The sequence below is a fragment of the Eptatretus burgeri genome, chromosome 17 (assembly GCF_056783735.1).
Source record: "Eptatretus burgeri isolate ZD-2024b chromosome 17, Ebu_testis_v1, whole genome shotgun sequence".
NCBI lineage: Eukaryota > Metazoa > Chordata > Myxini > Myxiniformes > Myxinidae > Eptatretus > Eptatretus burgeri.
Genome location: NC_140977.1, coordinates 28,516,433 through 28,538,960, shown reverse-complemented (window position 1 = coordinate 28,538,960; position 22,528 = coordinate 28,516,433). Strand labels below are relative to the sequence as shown.

The window sequence follows — 22,528 nt, the reverse complement described above, 5'->3', positions numbered from 1 at the left end:
CTTTGCCGATGCCTCCACCCTCTGCCGTACCATCTGTCATCCCTCAGACCGGCAAGCAGCAGCTTCTTCGCTCACTGCAGATCTGGATAAAATCACAAACTGGTCCAACACGTGGAACATGTCTTTCAATGCAGACAAATCTCCTCTCACTATGTCTCTTCGAAAGGACCGTTTACAAAACCCCCCCATCCACTTTCTCAACAATCCTCTGGAAGAAGTCTTTTCTTTCAAGCTTCTGGGTCTCACTATCTGCCATGACCTTTCCTGGGAAAGCCACATTTCCAACCTTCCCTCAAAAGCCAGTCGCCGACTGAGAATCCTCCGTCGTGCAAAGTCCTTCCTCGGCCCTCTTGAGCTCCTGACCACTTACAAAGCTTTTGTCCGTAGCCTGATGGAGTACTGCTCTCCCCTCTGGGCTGGTGCTCCTGCCTCCCACCTTTCTCGACTTCACGCTGTCGAAACCAGGGCTTTTAAGATCATTGGCATCTCCCGCAATGAAGCTGAGTCTTTGGGCCTCTCACTCAATCACCGCAGGTTGGTCGGTGGTCTTTCTGTCTTCTACCGACTCCTCTCCAGCCTTGCCCCCCCTGCTCTCTGCGATTTGTCCCAACCACATTTCCACAGGGCGCTCAAGGTCCGCCAACAACCCCCTTCTGGTAAAACTACCAAAATCACGAATCACTGCTCATCTTCACTCTTTCATTCCTCTTTTTTCCCGCCTTTGGAATAAACTTCCTCACTCTATTCTTTCCCATTCTTCCCTCCAGGCTTTCAAAACAGCTGTTCACCACCACCTCTTATCTTCCCCCATCCAAATCCTCGATCTTTTCTACCCCCGATAATCCACCCAAGCCCACTTCCTTCAATTCTCCTGCTTTCCTTCCTGAAAGTCCCTTTAATGTCCATCTTCCCCTCGCCATGTTCCCCGTCCCATCCCCATCCCTCTCCCTTCCACAGTTCACCTGTGTCTGTTCCCCAATGTTTTGTCCCTTCCACTCCCGCCCCTCTTGTCTCATGCCTCCTTGCTGTGAGTTGTGTGTTCGCTCTCATACGAGCCTCGACCAAGGTATACAAAAAAAAAAAAAATAAAATAAAAAAAAATAAAAAAAAAAACCCCCCCTCAATCATGGAATCGATCTCGTCACATCCTCTCTCCCATTGTTCTCCATAACAGCTGATGGTTTACACACACCAACTGAACAGCGCTGGCTATGTTTTGGAGATGAAAATAAAGTTACCTTTTGTTTTGAAAAATAATTTGATGAACTCCAAACTAGATCCTTTTTGATATGTAAAGTATTATCGCACATTATATCTGTTACAACCATCATCTCATAGTTGTAATCTAATCACATCAAGTTTTTAACTTCATCAAACAAATTAATGGAATCCTGAGAGCTCAAAAAATGGGAATTCCCACTTTGGTATTGGTATGGATCACATTGTGTAGCACAACTTGGTTGGCCAAGTTGCCCCCCCTCCCACCCCAACCCTCTTGTGCGGTCTAAAAAATTGCAGAAGGAAGAAGCAAACCAAACGAGTGAGTTTAGCCGAGGATTTCTCACCATATAGAAAGCTTGTAAAACAAGAGTGTTGGAATGTCGATGGCAAAACGAACTTTTAAGGTAGGCTGACAGCAATTCATCATCCACCGGTACCACATAACACCCCCGAAAGACCAAGCCCAACTGCGAAATATATTTGTAAATAGTAACATTACGTAAATAAATGGTGACAGAATCCTTAGATCCTTAGAAGAGATTATTATATTTGAAGGAACAAAAATTCACATGAATTTTTTTTTATAACATACAGCATGTTCACAAAAGGTGAGCTTTACACTCCACCAGGTGAAAGAACCTTTGGGTATGTGAAACGGATTTGCATTTCTGTGACAATAATTGTCCTTTTTTCATATATTTTATCAATCCTAAGGCAGTCATTGTGTGGGCAAGGCCAAAGGTTTACATGTTGAAAGCTTAAAATATCGTCACGTCGACAAGTAGGACCAACGTCTCCCATCATGCCGAGTGGAATCTAGACCCTCACGTATGACCAAATGATCTCCAAATTCACACTGCGTTCTTTTGATAATTACCTCTGCCATGGAAGGTGGAAGGAGGTTATGCTTTCACCCCTGACTGCCTCTGTCTGTAAGATATCTCAAAAAGTTTTGACCGATTCAAATGAAATTTGGTGGACAGGTTTGGTGTGTGACAAGGACGAACTGATTAGATTTTGGTGAAGATCCGGACAATAGAATTTTCAACTCTTTATTCACCATTGATAGGGCCAAAACCGATACATAGCATGATATCTCAAAAAGTTGTGGACGTAGTTGGATGAAACTTGGTGTACAGGTTGGGTGTGTGACCATGACGAATTGATTTAATTTTGGTGAAGATCTGACTCCGGATCTGGATACGAGAATTATTTAATTCTGAAAGTGATTCTTCACCATTGAGATATAGGGCTAAAAACAATATACAAGGCCCATTCACACCTTGAAGTTTTAGCCAGCTTATGCCTATTTTTGGATAATTTGTGTAAAACGCTGGTACACGTCAAATACGTTATGGGTAAGTTTTGATAACATTGATAGCACGCTGAAAAACACTGCCATACGTCGTCGTACGCTGGCTTTAAACGTTGTACTTTGCGGTTGTCCTCAAATTTTCCATGCTTGAAATTTTAAGACTTATGCCAGCGTATGACTCACACGTTCTGCATAACGCTGGCCATAAGTTGTAGGCACGTTACACGATCGTTGACTCACGTCGACACACGTTACTTGTAAGTTACTCATAAGTCGAAACACGTCGAGTTAATGTTTATCGTACCCGAAACTTATTTCTAACCTATGAGTAACGTGTCGTAGGCACGTTACGCGATCATTGACATGTCGACACACGTTACTTGTAAGGTACTCATAAGTCGAAACACGTCAAGGTAATGGTTAGTGTCAGTGTTCCGGACTCCCTGGTTTTTTTTTTTTTTTCTTCGGTATGACGGTGATGTTGACACTTCGCTTTCTAGTGCGTTATAATATTGTTACGGCTGTGGAAATTCGCAAACCACCATTAAGGGCCCGTAGGTGAGATATCTCTAAGTACATGTGTAGTTAGCCCCAAACCCGTTGTATAGAGGGAATTTATGTGATACTTCCGGGCTGCGACGCTTTTTAGTCAGGTCAGGTTCGATCTGTGACCTGCTACAGGTACCATGTAAACCTGTACTAACCTGTTCCATGGTCGGGTTGTCGGCGACTAAACCGTCTCCCCCACCAGGTTTTCTGGTGAGGAGGGTGTTTGGATATGGACACCCAGCAGGATTAAAAACAAAACCTGTCAAAGGGCGGAGGAGCTCCTTGTGAGCCAACGGCCATCCATATCTAGTGCCCAACTGTGTCTGCGGACGTCCTCCTGCAGTTGGGTTACTTCTTATTAGGAGGTTGGTGGCAGGATTTGCACTCCAGCCACCGTAAAACGCTTCATTCCGCAAAACGCAAAAACGCAAAAAAAATCTGAAAACCCACTCCGTGGGAAGTACCTCCTGTGCAGCTTCCTTCGCAGGGCAGCTCACCGGATGATGGGATTGGGGCAAAGCCTTCGGGACCCCCAATCTTTGATAGGAGAGGGAAACCACGGGGTAACATCCCTGGGTCAGATTGCGGGAGAGTGTGTCGGAGTGGTGCTGAGGTGTCGTCCACCAGACGGCGGTCTCCTTGGGTTAACCTGAGGCGGTCCCTTCGGGTGGGTGCCTGGAATGTCCTATCCCTAAGAGAGGATGATCACCTGTCTCTGTTATCATCTGAGCTCAAGCGTTTGGACATCGGGATTGCAGCTCTCTGAGGTTCGGAGACCGGATTGCGGCGAGATAATGGTGGGTGGTTACACCTACTATTGGTCTGGTTGCTCTGATGGTTACCATACCCAAGGAGTTGCTGTAGCTGTGTCCAATAAGCTGACCCCAATGATAATTGAGGTAACACCGGTCAACGAGCGTATTATGAGATTAAGGATTCGTCACTCCTTAGGTGTCATTTCCCTGGTCTCTATTTATGCTCCGACTGAGGCGAGTGATCTCACCGTGAAGGATGCATTCTACGCCACACTCGAGTCTGTGGTTGATCAGTGCCCCAGACGAGATACACTTCTAGTCTTGGGGGATTTCAATGCATCGACTGGAACTGATAGGGATGGTTATGAGGTGTGTGTTGGTCCCCATGGGTCAGGAACTATGAACCAGAATAGCACTAAGTTCCTTGACTTTGCAAGAAGTCATGGACTTAGGAGTGGCTGGTTCATGGTTTCAGCGCCCGCAAGCTCATCGCTGGACTTGGTATTCCAACGGTCCCGGTGTGGCAAAGGAGATTGACCATGTCCTCATTGACGGTCGCTGGAGGATGATCCAGAACTGCAGGGTCTACCGGAGTGCTCAGTTCCTCAATACTGACCACAGGCTTGTTGTAGCAACTCTAAAGCTGCACCTTAAATCCTGGAGAATGGTACCATCCCAGCCTAGGCTGGATGTTGCCAAGCTCAGGGATGAGAGAGTAGCTGAGGAGTTTGCGAACAGGCTGAGTGGACACTTGGGGGGTCTGGGTGCTTTGGGGGGTCCTGAAGAGTTGTGGAACACCTTCAAGACCACCGTCATGATGTTGCCGGTGGATGCCTTGGAGTTCACCGCAGGGCAAAAGAAGAATTTTGTCTCTCAAGGGACACTGGATACCATTGACCAGAGTCGCAGGGCCAGGCTGAATGGCAGAGCCGAGCTGTTCAGGGAGCTGAGGCGTAAAACTGTACGTGCACTGAGGGTGGACAAGGAGGCCTATGTGCGAGGAATCTGTGAGGGGTAGGCATCACCTGTGGACAGGTGATTCTCGTCCCGCTTACAGAGTGTCGCGCATTACGTTCATCCAAGCCCATCCCTCGGAGCACTGCAGTTCGAGCAGAGAGTGGTAGGCTCTTGACAGAGGAGTCTGAAGTGAAGGCCCGCTGGGCCGGTTACTTCGAGCGGTTGTACCAGGCTGATCCCCCAGCTGTCGAGTTGGACGTCAAGGGTGTTACAATCCCTGTTGCTGACCCTCGAATCAACTGTGGTCCACCATCGCTTGTGGAAACACGGGCTGCGGTGAACCAGTTGAAACGGGGCAAAGCTCCAGGGATCTGTGGCATCCATGCCGAACTTCTCAAGGCTGGTGGAAATGCTGCACTCGCGTCGTTGCATGCAGTTTTGTGCTCTGCCTGGAACACAGGCATCATCCCAACTGACTGGAAGAGGGGCCTTGTTGTCCCTCTCTGGAAAGGGAAGGGTGATCGCCAAGACTGCAACAACTACCGAGGGGTGACGCTGCTCTCAGTGCCGGGCAAGGTCTTTGCTCGGATAATTCTTGATAGGGTTCGCCACCATCTGCTTGAGCACCAGCGTCCAGAGCAGTCAGGCTTTACACCAAAGAGGTCAACGATTGACCGTATCCTTGCACTTCGTGTACTCACCGAACGCAGACGAGAGTTTCGGCAGGGGCTGCTTGCAGCCTATGTTGATCTCTGTAAAGCGTTCGATTCAGTGAATCGGGATGTCCTCTGGAGGATTCTTGGTCTTCGTGGGGTGCCACCGGGAAACTGATCGATCTGATGTCTGAACTCTACTCTGGTACTGAGAGTGCTGTGAAGTGTGGTGGTACCGCCTCTGACTTATTTCCAGTTGTTACTGGAGTTCGTCAGGGATGTGTACTTGCCCCCACACTTTTCAGCACTTGTATGGACTGGATTTTTTGGGAGGATGTCGGAGAGATCAAGTTGCGGTGCATCGTTTGGCAATGTCAAGATCTCGGACCTTGATTTTGCAGATGATGCAGTCATCTTTGCGGAGACTTTAGACATCCTCTTGGGGGCCCTCGAGGTACTGAATGAGGAGTCGGAGCCGTTGGGATTACGGATTTCTTGGGTCAAAACAAAGATCCAGGCTTTCGGTGACATCTTGGATGCTGCTGTCCTGTCTGTGTCTGTTTGTGGTGAGGATGTTGAGGTCGTGGATAGATTCACTTACCTTGGCAGTGATATTCATGTCTCCGCAGGTTGTGAGCCGGAGGTCAATAGAACTCTGGGTCGGGCCTGCGAAGTCATGGATTCACTGCATCATGTGCTGTGGCGTTGCCGGTGCGTGTGCGGGAGGAGGAAAGTCCGAGTCTTCAGGTCCTTGGTACTTCCAGTCTTGCTCTATGGGTGCGAGACTTGGACTTTGACCAAGGATCTGAGACGGAGACTTAATTCCTTTGGTACCAGGTCTCTTCGGAGAATCCTTGGCTATCGCTGGTCGGATTTTCTGTCCAACGAGCGGTTGCTGAGAGAGACTCGGATGAGATTTGTTACCTGCATAGTCCGTGAGCGTCAGCTGCGGCTGTATGGACATGTGGCTCGTTTTCCTGACGCTGATCCTGCTCACCAGATTCTCTCAGCGAGGGAGTCTCATGAGTGGAGGAGGCCAGTGGGCCGACCACGTGCCTCATGGTTACAGCAGGTTGACCATCATCTCAAGGAGATGGGGATGGGCCTGGCATCTGCCTGGGGGATGGCCAGACGGAGGCCCCTGGAGTACCGGCGGAAAGTGGACGCAGCGACGCGCTGTTCTGGCACATGCTCCCATACCTGACCTGACCTGCGACGCTTTGAGATAGCCAATTTTTCTGTTCTATCTTTATTTTGAACCAACCACGTCTCAACCGCCATCACACAACAACCACCACGCCAGCCATCGTCACCAACTGCAACCATGCTCCAACCCTCAGACAACAACAACAACGCCAACAGCCACGACCTTTACCTTCACAACTCAATCCCACATCATCGCATCACCGCCATTCCCAAACGGCACCATAACCATCAAACCACCACCGAAAACCCTCCACCACCTTCGCCTCTCTCCTTCTACGGCCATTCCCGCACCACCTGTGAACACTGAGCGTCGGGCTGTCTCGGGCCCGTTCGGCGATTGGTACCGAGCGCACTGAGCCGCGAGCGCAAATAGCCGCCTTTCCGAGGGAGAATTCGGATCAAGAACGATACACGCCCACTTCCCCTCCGTCCAATTAGCAAGCGCGGAGCGGCTTGGCCCCGCCTCCAGGCACGTCTGTGTGAAATCGATATATGCAAATTCTAGGATCAGGGGAGATTCACGCCCCCTTTCCTCCGACCAATGGGCGAGCGTGGCTCCGCCCCCGAGGTCATCCTGATCCGGATATTTGCATATTGGTTTCTCCTGCCGGCCTATAAAACGGCGAGTGCAAGGCGAGTCGGGTGGAGAGTGAGTCGAGTCATCGGGAGGAGAGTCAGTCGAGTCGGGTGGCGAAGTGATCGGTGTGTCTTCGAGTTGGGTTCTGGAGTCGGCTGAGAAGAGTTGCGGGAAGAGGCAAAGGAGCTCGGGTCCGAGGCGAGAAGGACGGCGGTCGGCGATGAGGCCGGGGTGTAGGATCGCTCGTCGCGGGACCCAAGCCAGCCAGCCATCTCCCTCCCCCAGGGCAGCAACAATTCCCCCTTTTCCCCGCGCTGAGATAGTGCAAAAAGGGGGCCCCGTTCTCACCCCACTCCAAACGTCGTGCCAACGAAACCCGCCAAGGAGCACGGAGTCAGGGCACAGCCACGCGGCCACATCTGCGGCTCGTCCACCAACGCGTCACGAGGACGCGGGTAGGATGCCCCCGGTCTCGCGGGCCTGGCCGCTCCTTCAGGTCACGCGCACAATTGGCCTACAGGCCTGTCTGCCCCCTTGTCTATGAGGGTGGCTTCTTTCCTTTGCTTTTGTGTAAATGTGTTGGCGCCGTCTGTAAAGTAGAACTGTATAAGTGTTGCCGTGTGTGCGCATAGTCGGTAGTAACTCTGCGTCGTTGTTGCTTTTGTTTTGATTGCTATATGTGCATTTTGACTGTTTGGCTGTATATGTGTGCTTTCCATGTGTCGCGTAATAAATGTGCTTTGTGTGAACTGTTTTCCCATTTCGCTTCGTCTTTTCTTTATTGACCCTCCATCCTGCTTCACGTAAAGGGTTCGTAGTGGGCTTAATACGCCCGGTAATTAATCGGAACCGTTGAGGCCGACGATAATACCGCTCGGTTATCACTGTAGCACGGAATGGACCGTTTAAGCGGTTCGCGTCCGGAGTCGACCTGCGGCGAGGTACGATCGCCCGGTTTACCATCCGTGTGGGTACTTAGGTAGGTCGAGTTTGGCGAACAACCATATCCATCGCGGGTGGCCGCTTGGCACGATTGTGGTGAGGTCGAAAGGCCCACCCGTGACTGGCTCTGGGCGATAGTTCACGGAGGGTCACGACTGAATTGTCCGTCTGGTGGGCGACATGGTCGCGATTCGAGTGATGCGGCCGTTTGCATGCCGGCGGGCGCGAATTCGCAACAATATAATATAATTAATAGGCTGCCGCTCAACGATTTAAATCATAACTGCACTAGAAATCGAAATGTCAACATCACCGTCATGCCGAAGAAAAAAAAAAAAAAACAGGGAATCTGAAACACTGACGCTAACCATTACCTTGACGCGTTTCGACTTATGAGTACCTTACAAGTAACTTTTGTCGACGTATGCCAACGTTCGCATATCGTGCGTACTGCGTACAACTTATTCCCATCGCATGCGGAACGTGTGAGGCATAAGGCAAGTACGTCGTAAAATGCTTAACACGTTTAAAATTACAAGACGTACTCCACTTAATACGACGTATGATAGCGTACTTTAGCGTTCTATTCACGGATACCAAACTTACCCATACCGTATTCTACGTGCGCCAGCGTTTTAGACGCATTTTTCAGAGGTCGGCATACGCTGGCAAGATCGCCAAGGTGTGACTACGATGTTGACACTTCCATTTCTCCGGCGGTTATGATTTAAATCATTGTGCGGCAGCCTTTTAATAGGCTACGTCACGTCATCGTCGGCGATACGTGCAGCGCGCTATGCATAAGTTAGACTATCGTTGGTCAGTGTTTGTGAAGGCCGACAACAGGCTAAGTATTCGTTGGTACAAGTTATCTATAAGACAACGAAATGTTCTGTGTCCGTTACCAATATGTTATCCATACAACCAACTCATTATGAATACGTCCGAATCTTTTAAAAAAAACATCAAAAGTTCAATGTAAGCCAGCGTTTTACATACATTTTGATACGTTGCCATTGCTCGCTAAAACGTCAAGGTGTGACTGGGCCTATAGCAAGATATTTCAAATATGTATTGGGCCCGAAATGTTCGCATGGATCAGGCATTGCGGAGTGGAGGTATGCGCTGTACCGAGTGCCCTTCTCGTTTAAACTGCATTCTTCTAGCAATTCACAGACCCCCAAGGATCATTCAAATGCTAACCAAAACTGCCAGAAGGAAGGTAGACATTCCTTTGCAAATCTTCTTCAATGGCCACAATTATTACCACGTTCTTGTGGGGTTGGTCGGGGGTAGTTTTTTGGCCCAAGTCTTTCATGAAACTGCTAGCCGGGCCTGACGCTAGACAAAGTGGTGAGGGCAAGAATTTGCAATTTGTTTAGGGTGTCGGCAATAGCTCGCCTACTCTTCATGAAGTACACTATGGGATATTTAACGTTGACAAACTAATGCCAGCAGATTGGAGACATACTTAACATCTGTTGGAGAGACGGCACATACATTAATTGATCACCCTGCCTGTGAAACAATGGTATAAGTTTATAGCTGGACAGAGACTCAAACCCAGGCCAGACAGCTTAGAGGCGAGTGTACATACCTCCAGGCCATCCTACCAACCCTTCTTTATAAATAATGGTTAATTATAAAAGCAACATGGGGGATAAGGAAATACAGAACATTCAATAAACTGGACATATCTGGCTCTCAAAAGAAACGAATAGGGAAGAAAGGGGGCACACAAACTTGTATACAAGAGTGGAACTAAACCTGGACTCAGCCAAATTACTGGACAAATTACGAGACTCAACCGAGGAATAAACAGGCAAACAGCCGACAACTTGAACTGGCAGGAGCTGGTCTTGGCTGCAGGATGACCCGTAGTCATTCAGGCTGGTGTTGCACAGGGCTGGGGCAGCATGGGGTGGGAGGAGGAGGAGATGGCGATGAGGGGACATGCTCGTTGTCTCTTTACGGTCTTTCTCCCATGAGCCACAAAACGGAGAGAGATGGTGCACAATCTCATTGATCTCGTACCAACTCACACGCCCTCAGGGACTGCCTTCCCAGCACATGGCTGGTCACTCTCATTGACCACTCACTTCCTGTGGGTGGCACCATCTTCTGTGCCTTCCCAACCTGTAGGACAGCCCCTCGTAAAAGTGTTCTGCCCTCAACAAGGACCCTCTGCAGTTGATTGCACTCCTCTGGCCTGCAGTTCTCTTGGCCAAATAGCCGTGATGTTATCCATTTAAAGCACGGCCTGCTTTCCGTGTGCCTTGGTGCCCACAAGTCCTCCACCTGGCCTCACATCTATAGGAGGATTTACATGATCAATACAACTTTACCCTATTCTGCTCCATGGTTATAATCATTGCCCCCATCAGAGCACATATTACATCCAACTTAGCTCTGATTGTAACTGAATACAGGCATAAATCTATCCTACTCAAGAACACGGAGAAACCTCTTCATACCACATTCTCGCGATGAACACCCCCTCCAACCCCTTCCACATGACAATATGTAAACACTATTTCTGCTTTTGCTATAGAATGGTTTAATCTAAAAAATAAAAAGTAAACATGGTAACACAAGTGAAATTGACCGTGGTTAATTCTGACATCTGTGTCCCATCATCCTCCATATAAATGGTCACAGAGCCCTTTTGTATTGTGCTTGATGCAGGCACAACACAAAAACCAAACAGCAGCTTCAGTACTGCTTATTTTGTTGAAACTTGATGCAAATCGTTATCACAACCCACATAGCCAATGACCGAACCTGGCTGACTGTCAGTACAACCAGCAGAGGATCGGCGTTATTGGCGATCTGGGAACCCTAAACCAAAATCCAACTTGCTTCATGATGAGCCACTCTAAAATCAGAAAAAGCAGTTCTGAAAATACAAAGGTAAGGCCAAAAAGCAGCATTTATTTCTTCTTTCCAGCACAGAATAGGTTAACATCTTTTTCTGAGGAATAAAATATGCATATCAAAGTTGAGTACAAAATAAAAATAAACAGCTCAACTGAAGGAGGTGCTTCAGCCAGAGAGGTATAATACAAAATCAGAAATAACAAGCTCAATGAGCTGAGATCCTCGTCCTCTTAATGATGACGTCATAAAAACGAATATGACGTCATTGTGATGTATCAGGTTTGCGATAAATTATCTGTGCTAATGCCCGGCTTGATTCCTGCAAACAAAATAAAAACAGCTTGCCTAGTTTCGGAGATAATGGTATAGGCGATTTCCGTCAATGATATTATGGATATTATGGCGGCGATATTATGACGTCAACTTTTTTTCTTGGAAGAATTTCCAAAATCGGAGATGGCTACTGCCTGCGCATGGGCTTTCTGCATATACATGGCAAGTTTCACGAAGATGCGATGAAAACAAAAAATATCAAAAAATAGGAATGACGTCATAAAAATTGATATGACGTCAAAGTGATGCATCATATGTGCGGTAATTAATCTCTGCTAATGCCCTGTTCGATTCCCGCAAACAGAATTCAAAAAGCTTGCCTAGTTTCGGAGATAATTTTTTAGGCGATTTCCATTAGCGGAGATATTTTGACGTCATAACTTTTTTTCTAGAAGGAATTTTCAAAATCGGAGATGGTTACTGTCTGCGCAGGGTATTTTTACATATACATGCCAAGTTTCAGGAAGTTTTGATGAAAGCTGTAGGCTGTGAAACAAAAAAGTCCACAAGAAGAAGATGAAGAACAACAACGTGAGTAAGACTTAGAGATCCTCCACGAGGATCGAAAATAAATGAATAGAAATTGATGAACACTCAACCACCTATAATATCAGACACTAAATTTATTGGCAACAGACAAGAAGAATGAACAGGAGTGGATGAAAAAGATTAACTGACAAGAAGGGGGGGGAGGGGGAGCAACAGACTAAAGGAAGTCTGGGGCATGATTGATGGTTAAAGCAACCGGTCTCAGTCTGGGAGGTCGGCGACTCGATCCATGGTCAAGTCATACCAAAGACATTAAAATGGTATGCGCTGCTTCCTTGTTTGATGCTCATCATTTAAAAAAAAAAAGATAGAGCATGAACAAACAACCATAAGTTGTCAATCTTAGCGCAGGTGTTGGTGGGCTAATGGCCTCTTCCTCTATTTTAGTTCCTTGTAAGGGAACTCATGTTATCATATGAAGGGGGAATCATCGCTTTGCTGGAACATGCATGTATTCATCATCTCAAATACAGATATGACTTTTAAGCCATTAGGTCCTGGATTCAATTTCCAGTTCTGCTCAATGAGGTTTCAAAATTGGAAACTGCAATGCAACACCCCTCCCACCCCACCAGTTTGGTTTTAATGGACATCCTTGTTGAAAGTCTTGTAGGAGGATGAAAATCGTAGACATTTCAATCAAGTTCTTTACACACAATATTGCACCCAAAACCCTGTCTCGTCAAACCAAGTTCATACAACCTCAATACAAAAGAACAATGAGCACCCCGACGGTTCCATCTGAAGAAATATTTGGTTGCAGGTCAATTTCAGTCCTTATAATCACAGCCACCTCCGATCTAGCCAGCTGGCCATTTTTTGGCCAAAAAAGCACATTAAGTCAGGAGGAGTCATGTAGTGGAGGGAGAATATAAATGAGGGGAGGGGATGGCAAAGTTATCCCGAGCTTCAGAATGTGATTATAGCATGTGGGATGGTGATGGAGCATAACCATGCAGGGAGCACTGACAAGGCAGAAAGCAACTGGGATGTTACATTGCTTAATAAACATTAGAATTATGTAATTTCCATTGAAAACATACTCGTCATGTCAACATAGTTGCACAAAAAAAAAATATTGTGACAAAAGATTCAGACCACAGAGTGGTATTTCGTTTTTCCTCGGTGGCCATGGAACACCTATTTCACGAGTCACTTCATCACCATCGACTGCTTCAGTCGATGCTCAAATGTGCGTGGGTGAGTTCCCTTCGACCCAATGGGTACATGTTGTTTAAAATAATTTCTAAAGAAAACCTTACAACTCCTGCAGTTGAAGTCATACCATTCTCTTGTTCGTGTTGTGGCTCTGCACATAGTCCCTCAAATCACAGTGCACACAAGTGTTTGGTAGAAGGCACAAGTGGTTTTCGATATTTATTTATTTATTTTCAGAAAGCAAAAAGACCAGAGAGAGCTAGCTTTAAAAAGTAAATTGAAAATTGTAACCTTAAATAAGCCCGATATCATTTTTTTTTTAAACTCATCTGTCCAACTATCTGATTGTGGAAATGTGGAAGTGAAGGATCTCCTCATATATTACGTTTGAGCTGGTACCATGGCCAAATACCATGCACCCGAGTAAGGATGGCCACCTTGCTCTATTAAGGCCTTCCTTTGTATACAACTGCTGCAACTGTGACTTTACGGATACCTTGTGGTTCAAGTGTCAGACCTAAGCCCTTGTTCTTAAAACCCCCAGATGTTTTCCACTCACGTGGGTTTCAAGATGTTGCAATATCCACGTCATCACCTTAGAATCAAAAGGTTCTATCTGACAATTGAACCTTTTGATTCTCAGGCAAAGATGTGGTGAACACAATGATGAAACTGTCATTAGCATATCTACCAATATCACTTACTCGCTACATATTTACATTTAACATACATATCCCAATTTACCTATAATGCCGACTACCTATGAGATATTAGACATCCACACAATTGCATACGGGATCGCCAGTGATAAAATCCCTTCCGAGTAAGCTATACTTTACATTGCTGGCATCTCACCGGAACTACGGTTCAAGTCAAATTCAACATCCTTAAGAATCAAACAGAACCAGCTCGGCTCACCCTGGTACCCTTTACCTGTTTTGGGTCTTGATACGTTATGTCTCAGACAATTACACCTTTGAAAATTTTTCCATCCACTACATCTGCAATCACACCTGCTCCTGTTGCTGCCGTGCAAGCTCCATCTGCTGCCTTTGCTTCTCAATCTGCGATGCTGCCAAACGCTTCTGCTCCTCATGTGCAGAGAGCAACTGCTCCCGCAGTGCAGAGAGCTGGGATAGCACGGACACCAGACGGCTTTCCTTGTCCACAAGGATTTCCTTATCCACAAGGCCCTCCTCATCTTAACACACAAACAAAAAAGAGGCTTGGTTTAAAAAATAAAAAAAATTTTTAACAGCAAACAGTACATTTAATAAACTATATTAACAATAAAAGGTAACTTAAGTGTTAGATTTTTTTTTAATTTTAAGAACCATAATACCAAAGTTATTGTTGGTAAAAGCAGCAAATGTGTTTGGGAAAGAAAAGATAAGATTAAAATAAATAAATAAACCCTATAATTTTCCAATCATTCATTCATTTCACAAACAGCCTGAGGCTGCTGGTTGCATCATTGATGGGAAGATGGCTGTGCCACCAATGTAGTGCCCCCTGGAGGTAAGGACAGGAATTTGTATTTTTTTCAGGACACCAGTGATACCTCACCTTACCCTTTGCAAAGGACACCGTGGGATCTTTAACGTCCACCAACTAATGCCGACAGACAGAACACCCCCGTTTAACGTCCATCCGAGGGACGGCACACATTCTGTGAAAATCATTCTGCATGGATGAATCACCCTGCCTGTAAAACCGGGATGACTGTTTTTTTGCTGGGCTGGCATTGAAACCCAGGCTTGATTGCTTGGAGGCGAGTGTGAATTTACGAATGACAGAGTTTCTTAATTTGATTGATTGATTGATTGATTTTTTAAACACAGAAACACAGACACGCAGGCAGAGACAGAGGCAGAGACAGAGTCACACACAGGCGGAAGCAGAGGCAGAAGCAGAGAGAGACAGAGTCACATACAGGCGGAAGCAGAGGCAGAAGCAGAGAGAGAGAGTCACACACAGGCGGAAGCAGAGGCAGAAGCAGAGAGAGACAGAGTCACATACAGGCAGAGGCAGTCACACACAGGCAGAGGCAGTCACACACAGGCAGAGGCAGAGAAAGAGAAAGATATAGTCACACGCAGGCAGAGGCAGAGACAAAGACAGTCATATGCAGGCAGAGGTAGAGAAAGAGACAGAGACAGAGTCACATGCAGGCAGAGCCAAAAGTCAACACAGACAGAAGGACAAAGACAGAGATTCCTGAAGTATGGTGCAAAGGTCGTGAGTGCACTTACCTTTGAATTGTGCAGTGTGGATCCATTTCCTGAGCTGACAATAAACTCAAATTAGTGTTTCACAGGCAGGGCATGCGTCGTCCCTCAGTTGGGCATTAGGCCGGGTGTCCAGTTTGCTCGCAATGGCTGAGGGACGTCAAAGAGCCCACAGTGTCACGATTTGATGAGTTATCGCTGAACAAATAAATTCCTGTTTAAGTCATGGTCATCAGTCCAATGTCAGGCCATGCCCGCCGGTTCTTAACAGACTCGGACCAAACTTCCCTCTCGGTGAACCCTCCAAGAACGCGAGAATAATTGGGGCCGTTAAAGTAACTCCCACACACCACAACTTCCCCTAGGAATCTACAATTATGTGTTTTCAAAAAAATATAAATCACGATCAATTTTATACCACAATCACACTTTTTTTTGTTTTTGGCCATTTATTTTAATCAAACATCAATTTGCAGACATCAAACCTCATAAATCTCAAATTACTTTGAGAACAACCGTTTCAGACTGGAATAATTCTGCCGATACATGGTCTTCAGTTCAGCATTATGCCGAGACAGGTGAATATGCTAACAATGAGAAAGAGAATTTCCATAACCAAAGGAACTCATGCAAGTGAATCCAATGCAATTTATTTTGGAATAAATTTACTTGCCCAAAACTATCGACGAACAAAGGCACAAATGTATCAATGAAGTCTTATAACAATGTGAGATTATAAACTTGATGCGCCATGGACAGTTTGCCCTTTGCCTCGGCAATCAACAAATCAAGTAGTTAAAGTTTAAAAATATTTTATTCTCGCCCACCCTCCCCCCCACCCTCAACCGCATCTCTTCCCAATCTTTATCTTCTTATCTCTTTCTCCTTCTTCAACTCTTCCTCTCCTCTTATTCTCTACAATCCAAGAATCTTTGCTTTTTCTCAACTTTCCTCTCTCCTTCTTGTGTATAAAGTGTCAAAGATGCATCGACCCCAAATCTATGTAAAGGAGAATTTCAAGGCAACAACAACAATGACGACGACAACAAAGTACAGCTATTGCTCATCAGGAATTTTTGATGAGTGAAGTTAACTGAAAGTAAAAGAGAACGAAGGGAGTTGAGGGGTTAAAATCGAGTTGGTTGGGGGTGGGGAAGAGGATATCAAGAGAAGGTAGTGAGAGTGTATTTAAATGAATAAAACATGATAAAGAGTGGGAAGATGGGGTGGAGAGGGGGGAGAAAGGTAGGGAATGAATAACTAAAATATTTGCTTTATGAAAGAAAAGAGAATAATTGCTTTCATTCTTCCTTCCTTCCTTTTAATGGCCGCAATTATTCCCACTTTCTTGTGGGGTCGGCTGGTGAACGTTGTTCACTGGTGCTGGTGATTAAGCAAGTAGGTTTGCACAGGAATTTGTCATTTGTTCAAGGTGCCAGTGATGGCTCGCCTACTCGTCGCGAAGGACACAATCTTTAACATCCACCAACACCAGCAGATGGGACACCCAATTTAACATCCATCCGAGGGACGGCATACACATTGATGAATCACCAATGCCTGCAAGACACCAGGACGACAGTTTATAGCTGGGTCGAGATTTGAACCCAGGCTAGACAGTGTTCCTCTAGGCTATCCTGCCAGCCCAAAGAGAACAAAGAAGTAGAGAAAATCCAAACCAGGTCAGAACAAAATAAACACAAAAGAGAATAAGTAAAGGAAGCAAATTATGGCAGGAAGACGAAGAAAAAAAAAAAAGAACAAAGAAAAAGGAAGGCAGTGAATGACAACCAAGAGGATACTATGAGGAGGAAAGTCAAAGGTATATGAAAAAGAAGTCAAAAAAATTAATAAGTAAATGAAAAGGGTGCGATTGAAAAAGTGACGGCCATGAAAGAGTGAGTGAGCATGCCTGAAAGCGGAGAGGTTTTCTGCCGCTGTTAGCACAATAAATGACAATGGCCGGAGCTGGAGCAGAGCCCAGAACTGTGGTGGGATCTGGGTATGAGGTGAGGCCGGGGTGTGGGCCGGACACAAAAGCCTTTTCTCTGCCTCAGCTCGCTGGCTCACAAACAACCCTTTGTTCTCTGCCTGAACCTTTGTCTATTTGTGTCTCCATCTCCCAGAGAGAGGGAACCACAGAGGAAGAGAAAAAGGACTGAATGGAGAGATAAGGTCTGTAAGCAAAGCGACTTCTCTTAAGGAAGACCAAGCGTGAAATACCAAACGATAATAAATAGTAAAATTTTGAGGGGGTGGGGGGAGGACAAAAAAAAAAGCAGGCACGATTCAGAGTGCATAAAAAATATTCAATAAAAGGCAGATAACTGTTGAAATTGCTCCACCGGTTTCTCCCTCCCATCATGGGAGTCGTTTACTACGGTCCATGGGAGTCCCATGGACCGTCGTAAATGACTGCCATTGTTCTCATCCTTCCACACAGCTCCACTGTTCTTCCCACAAATGAAAGGTTTTTTGTGTTTGTTTTTTTTGTCCGAGTCCATAAAATAAAAGACGTTAACAATCGTCAGCCACTGATAAAAGAAAGACGAGTCTCAATACAAAATAGCAAGCGCTTTTCGCTGGGTACATTGCCGAGTTGCAGTTGAGGTTTTGCTCCAAACATTGTACCAGACGTCATTGTTTACATTTCCACAAAAGAACAGGCAACGCCCAACACGCTCTACAATTGCCTGTGTTGCCTTGGCAAAGCTCCAATAACAGTATTATCTCAACAGTAACGATTGTGTTTGAAGCAGAGATGTAGAACCAAAGGAACAAAACCAAGCAAAGGGCACGTCATAAATTCCTCTTGAACATGCCAAGGTTTTCAGCGAATAGGATATCTTGATTCCACTTCGAGACACACACACACACAAACACACACCTTTGATTCCATGGCTGTGGACTTAAATGAGGACAGGACAAAAATGTTAAACCAGTTGGAGAACAATGCCTTTGTTGTGCAGTGATCACATGATGAATCAATGAGACGTTAACCATTGTTTCTGAAAAACAGACACACCAGGAGGGATGTAAATAATTATAAAAGGATGCTACCAACGAATGCCAGATGTGGCACGAACACCGGATTGAGGTTTTATTTAGAAGTTTCAGCACAGGTGAATATTGGAAGGTCGGTATTCTTAAAACAAATAATAATAACCCCGAAATACACCTCACTGGAGTGCCTGCCAATGGTCGACACAAATGGAGCACATGTTTGTAAAGTGTGAAAGTAGAACAGAAAGAAAGAATGTACAAGTAACTTGAGGTCCAAAGGAAACTGGACCGTTTTTAAAAAAAAAAATGAAGAGCCTCAACACAGTATATAAATTACAGTAGATCTAACAATGAAGGACAAACCACATACACACAAACACACACACCATTTGGGAATGGGAGAGGCAAACTAAGGTGTGGACAGCCAGGTAAGTGAAAGGAAGACAAATTTTGATGGAAAAAATCTTCAAGCTTTGTACTACAGTAGTTATTGTTTGCGAGTCTATAAGCCTGGTGTTACCTTCGCAGTTAGGTTGGCTGGCTTGGGATCTTAGGGTCCTGAGTTCAAGCTCTGTTGGCCACTGAATTAACACCAAGTGGGGCTGACTCAGCCTGTCATCCTTCAGAGGTCGGCAAAATGAGTACCAGTGTACTGGTAGAGGGGCACAGCATCAGCAGCATCATCATGCCCCAACAAAATGATAGCTATCTGGCAGCCAAGCTGCTATACGCAAGAAGTGAGCATACATTTAAAACATCCTGTGAATGGGTTTTGCTCCACAGCCTTCTTAATCTGATCTTTAAACGTTTTGTTTAGGATTAAAACAAATGCGCAAGAGTCATGTCACACAAATATAACTACAATGCGCACAAGTGGTGAAGATAAAGTGTGAAAATGATTAGGTGAATGGAGAACAACAAATGATACCAACTCTTCACTGCACAATATTTGCAAAGGCTCACGGAAAAGCGTGCACCTTAAACTGACAGGACACTGTGGATATAATCAGGAATTGGAAATTCCAACCTGTGACTGTGTATGTCACCTGGAGTCACGTGATCTTGTACACGTTGAATGGGACAAAACTAGCTTTGTTCCGTGAAGCAATTTACTGCAGCGGATAACGCGTACACACAGGCCAATCTCAATTTTGTCTGCTTCTTTCTCGCTCAGGAAATTCAAACAGAACCTGTGGGCTCTCCAATGATTCCACATTGCATCGTCAAGCTGCACAACTCCATAAGAACTGAATGTAAAACATTGTCACAAAAACACCATTTCCCAAAATTTTAACACGTTAAGTTTAATTTGATGTCTGCAGGTATCAAAGGCAGGTACGGATGCCAAATTCAACAGTGGACTTACACGGTGCGATGGAAAGGAAGGAAAAGGCCAAACTGGATTTTATTGCGACATCAATGACCGATTGCCCACTACATGGCGGTGTTGTGTGTGTCGTGATGTGGTGGATAAATACATGATGAAATTAATAACCAAATGATGGGCATTTAAAATGTTATTATGAACAATATGTTCAAACCAGTCCAACCTGAACATCTACCTCGTTTTATCATCAGAAGCCTGGTGTTGGCTTAGCAGTTCGGGTGGCTGACTTGGGATCTTAGGATCGTGGGTTCGAGCCCCGTTGGCCGCTAAATTAACGCCAGGTGGGGTTGACTCATGCCGTCATCCTTCCGAGGTTGGCAAAATGAGTACCAGTGTACTGTTCAAGGGGCACAGCATCAGCGAGTGGCAAGGTCGCACCCAAACAAATTGCTAGCTTCCCGGCAGCCAAGCTGCCATACGCAAGAAGAAGAATCATCATAAGCATGTATAATGTATTTTTATACAGTATATGCATTGTGTTTGCCATTTTTTGACCTGTTTGGGACTACCGCATCTCGTTCGTACAACCTTTTTAACGACTCCTCACATGGGTATGTAGCGCTCTTGCTTTCTTGTACATCAGTTGTTTTCACAATCATCAAGATCAAATAAAGCGAGCAGGATGCTTATCACTGCTCTTAAACACAGAGGATGAGCGCACAGTAAAATAGTTCAAAGTCTGTCTGTTCAGAATGAAGTGTTCACGCTGATATTTTGAAATGCTAATGCTTGGCAATCCATCAGTGTCACCAAAACAAGTTTACATACAAACAATGGGTTTTGCATCACGACAATGCCAAAGCACACACTGTGATGTCTTTGTGCCAGTTTCTAACTAAACATAGCATTCCGGTTATTGACCACAAACCCGAATCGGATCTTATCGCGCACCTACACCACACTCCTACCTCCTCCCCCCAATAAAGAGTGAACAAATTCAATGACAATCACATCTAGTCATTCTCAGTTTTGAACCTCGAATGCAGTTTCCCCTTTTGCTTGCATGTATCCTGTTAAATCGATTATTTGTTTTTCACTCAACACTTCATTTACTGAACTTCACACTTACAAACAATTAGACTTTGGATCTCCAATCACATTGAATACATTGACAAAGACTACAAGGCCACGGTACCAGGTCAAAGGAAAACATCACAGAAATCCCTTACATTAATATGGCAGGAAACATCTCTTTGTGCTCCACATTGCAATGCTCCATACCTTATGTGAGGGTTCATCGTGCCAGATATCATTAAGCAATCGCTTTCTCTGCAGACTACTTACAAAATCAACAGGTTCTATTCAGAGGCTTTCAAAGCTACACAAATAGTGGCAAGTTTGTTTTGCAGACAAAAACCGTCAAGCAAAAGTGTCCAAGACTGATGGGGAGAGAGAGGGGGAGGGGGAGGGGAAGAGCTCTTTTTTTTGTTTGTCTGTCTCTCTCTCTCTCTATATATATATATATATATATATATATATATATATATATATATATATATATATATATATATATATATATATATATATATATATATATATATATATATATATATATATATATATATATATATATATATATCTCTATCTCTATCTCTATCTCTATCTCTATCTCTATCTCTATCTCTATCTCTATCTCTATCTCTATCTCTATCTCTATCTCTATCTCTATCTCTATCTCTTCGTGAATTATGTTTGGTTGAGGCTTTTGTCAACTCGATCAATCATTTTATAAGTATATGTGGGAAAATTACATGCCCAGACCGGGGATCGAATCCAAGCCCTCTGGTGAACTGCACCAGTGCTCTGTCATCTGAGCTACCTGGGGCACTCACTGCCAACCACAGGAGCAGTGACGGCTTGTCCACAAGTGGGTCATTTAAAAAAAATTTAGACCTTTGACCGCCAGCCATTGACTGATTTTTAGTCATCAGTCAATACTATGTGGCATCACCGATAGATAACATGTTGGGTTATGCAAATGAGGCATTTGCTCAAAATACATTATTGTTCTATCTTCTTTAACGGCCACAATTAGTTCCATGCTCTTTTGAGGTTGGCCAAGGGAACCTTAGTCCAAGTCTTTCACGAACCAGCTGGCCAGGCCTGACGTTTGACTAAGGTTAGAGCAGAAATTTGTCATTTGTTCAGGGTGCCAGCAATAGCTCGCCTCTTCTTCGAGAAGGACACCGTCTTAAATGTCCACTGACGGATGCTGGCAGACGGGACTCCCATTTACTGTCCATCCAAGGGACAGCATGCACACATTGATGAATCACCCTGCTTGCAAAACACCAGGATGAGAGTTTATGGATGGGCCAAGATTCAAACCAAGGCTAGACAGCTTCGCGGCAGGTGTGCTTACCTCTAGGCCAACCTGTCAATCATAAAAGAATAAGCCCATCTTATTGTTTTATGATGTCACAAAAAAAAAATTTTTGCCAATTAAACCTCAAAGCAGAAAGAAACATGTAACCAAGACTGTTAAACTTTAAAAAAAACTAAACTTTGTTGAAAAATAAATAAATAATAACCTGCCATCAAATCTCCATCCTCAACAACATTACAGACAACTATGAGATATGGTAGAACAAGAATAAAAAATATATAAGATAAACTAAAGAATGGTCTCAGAAATGAATTTGTTGTACTATCCACCCAATTTGTGCAATTCAAATGATGGTTGAGCCATCGCAGCACTTATGGTCACAAGGGACAAAAATAAATAAATAAATTGCATGATAATAATGTAGGCTAGGATTTTAAAATATGGACATTTCTGGTGCAGCAAGTGTGGGTGATAACCAGCGGCAAAAAAGTG

At 44.9% G+C, this 22,528-nt stretch overlaps 1 protein-coding gene across 12 annotated transcripts in view; it reads right to left on the bottom strand.

Moving 5' to 3' along the window:
* LOC147009632 (transcription factor SOX-6-like) overlaps nucleotides 1-22,528 on the bottom strand; it is a 139,609-nt gene that overhangs the window by 61,996 nt on the left and 55,085 nt on the right. For all 12 annotated transcript variants that reach the window (XM_085862469.1, XM_085862476.1, XM_085862473.1 and 9 more), the window contains one exon: nucleotides 14,106-14,293. In XM_085862469.1, coding sequence (XP_085718595.1) covers nucleotides 14,106-14,293 — 188 coding nt within the window. The remainder of the gene's footprint in view (nucleotides 1-14,105; nucleotides 14,294-22,528) is intronic.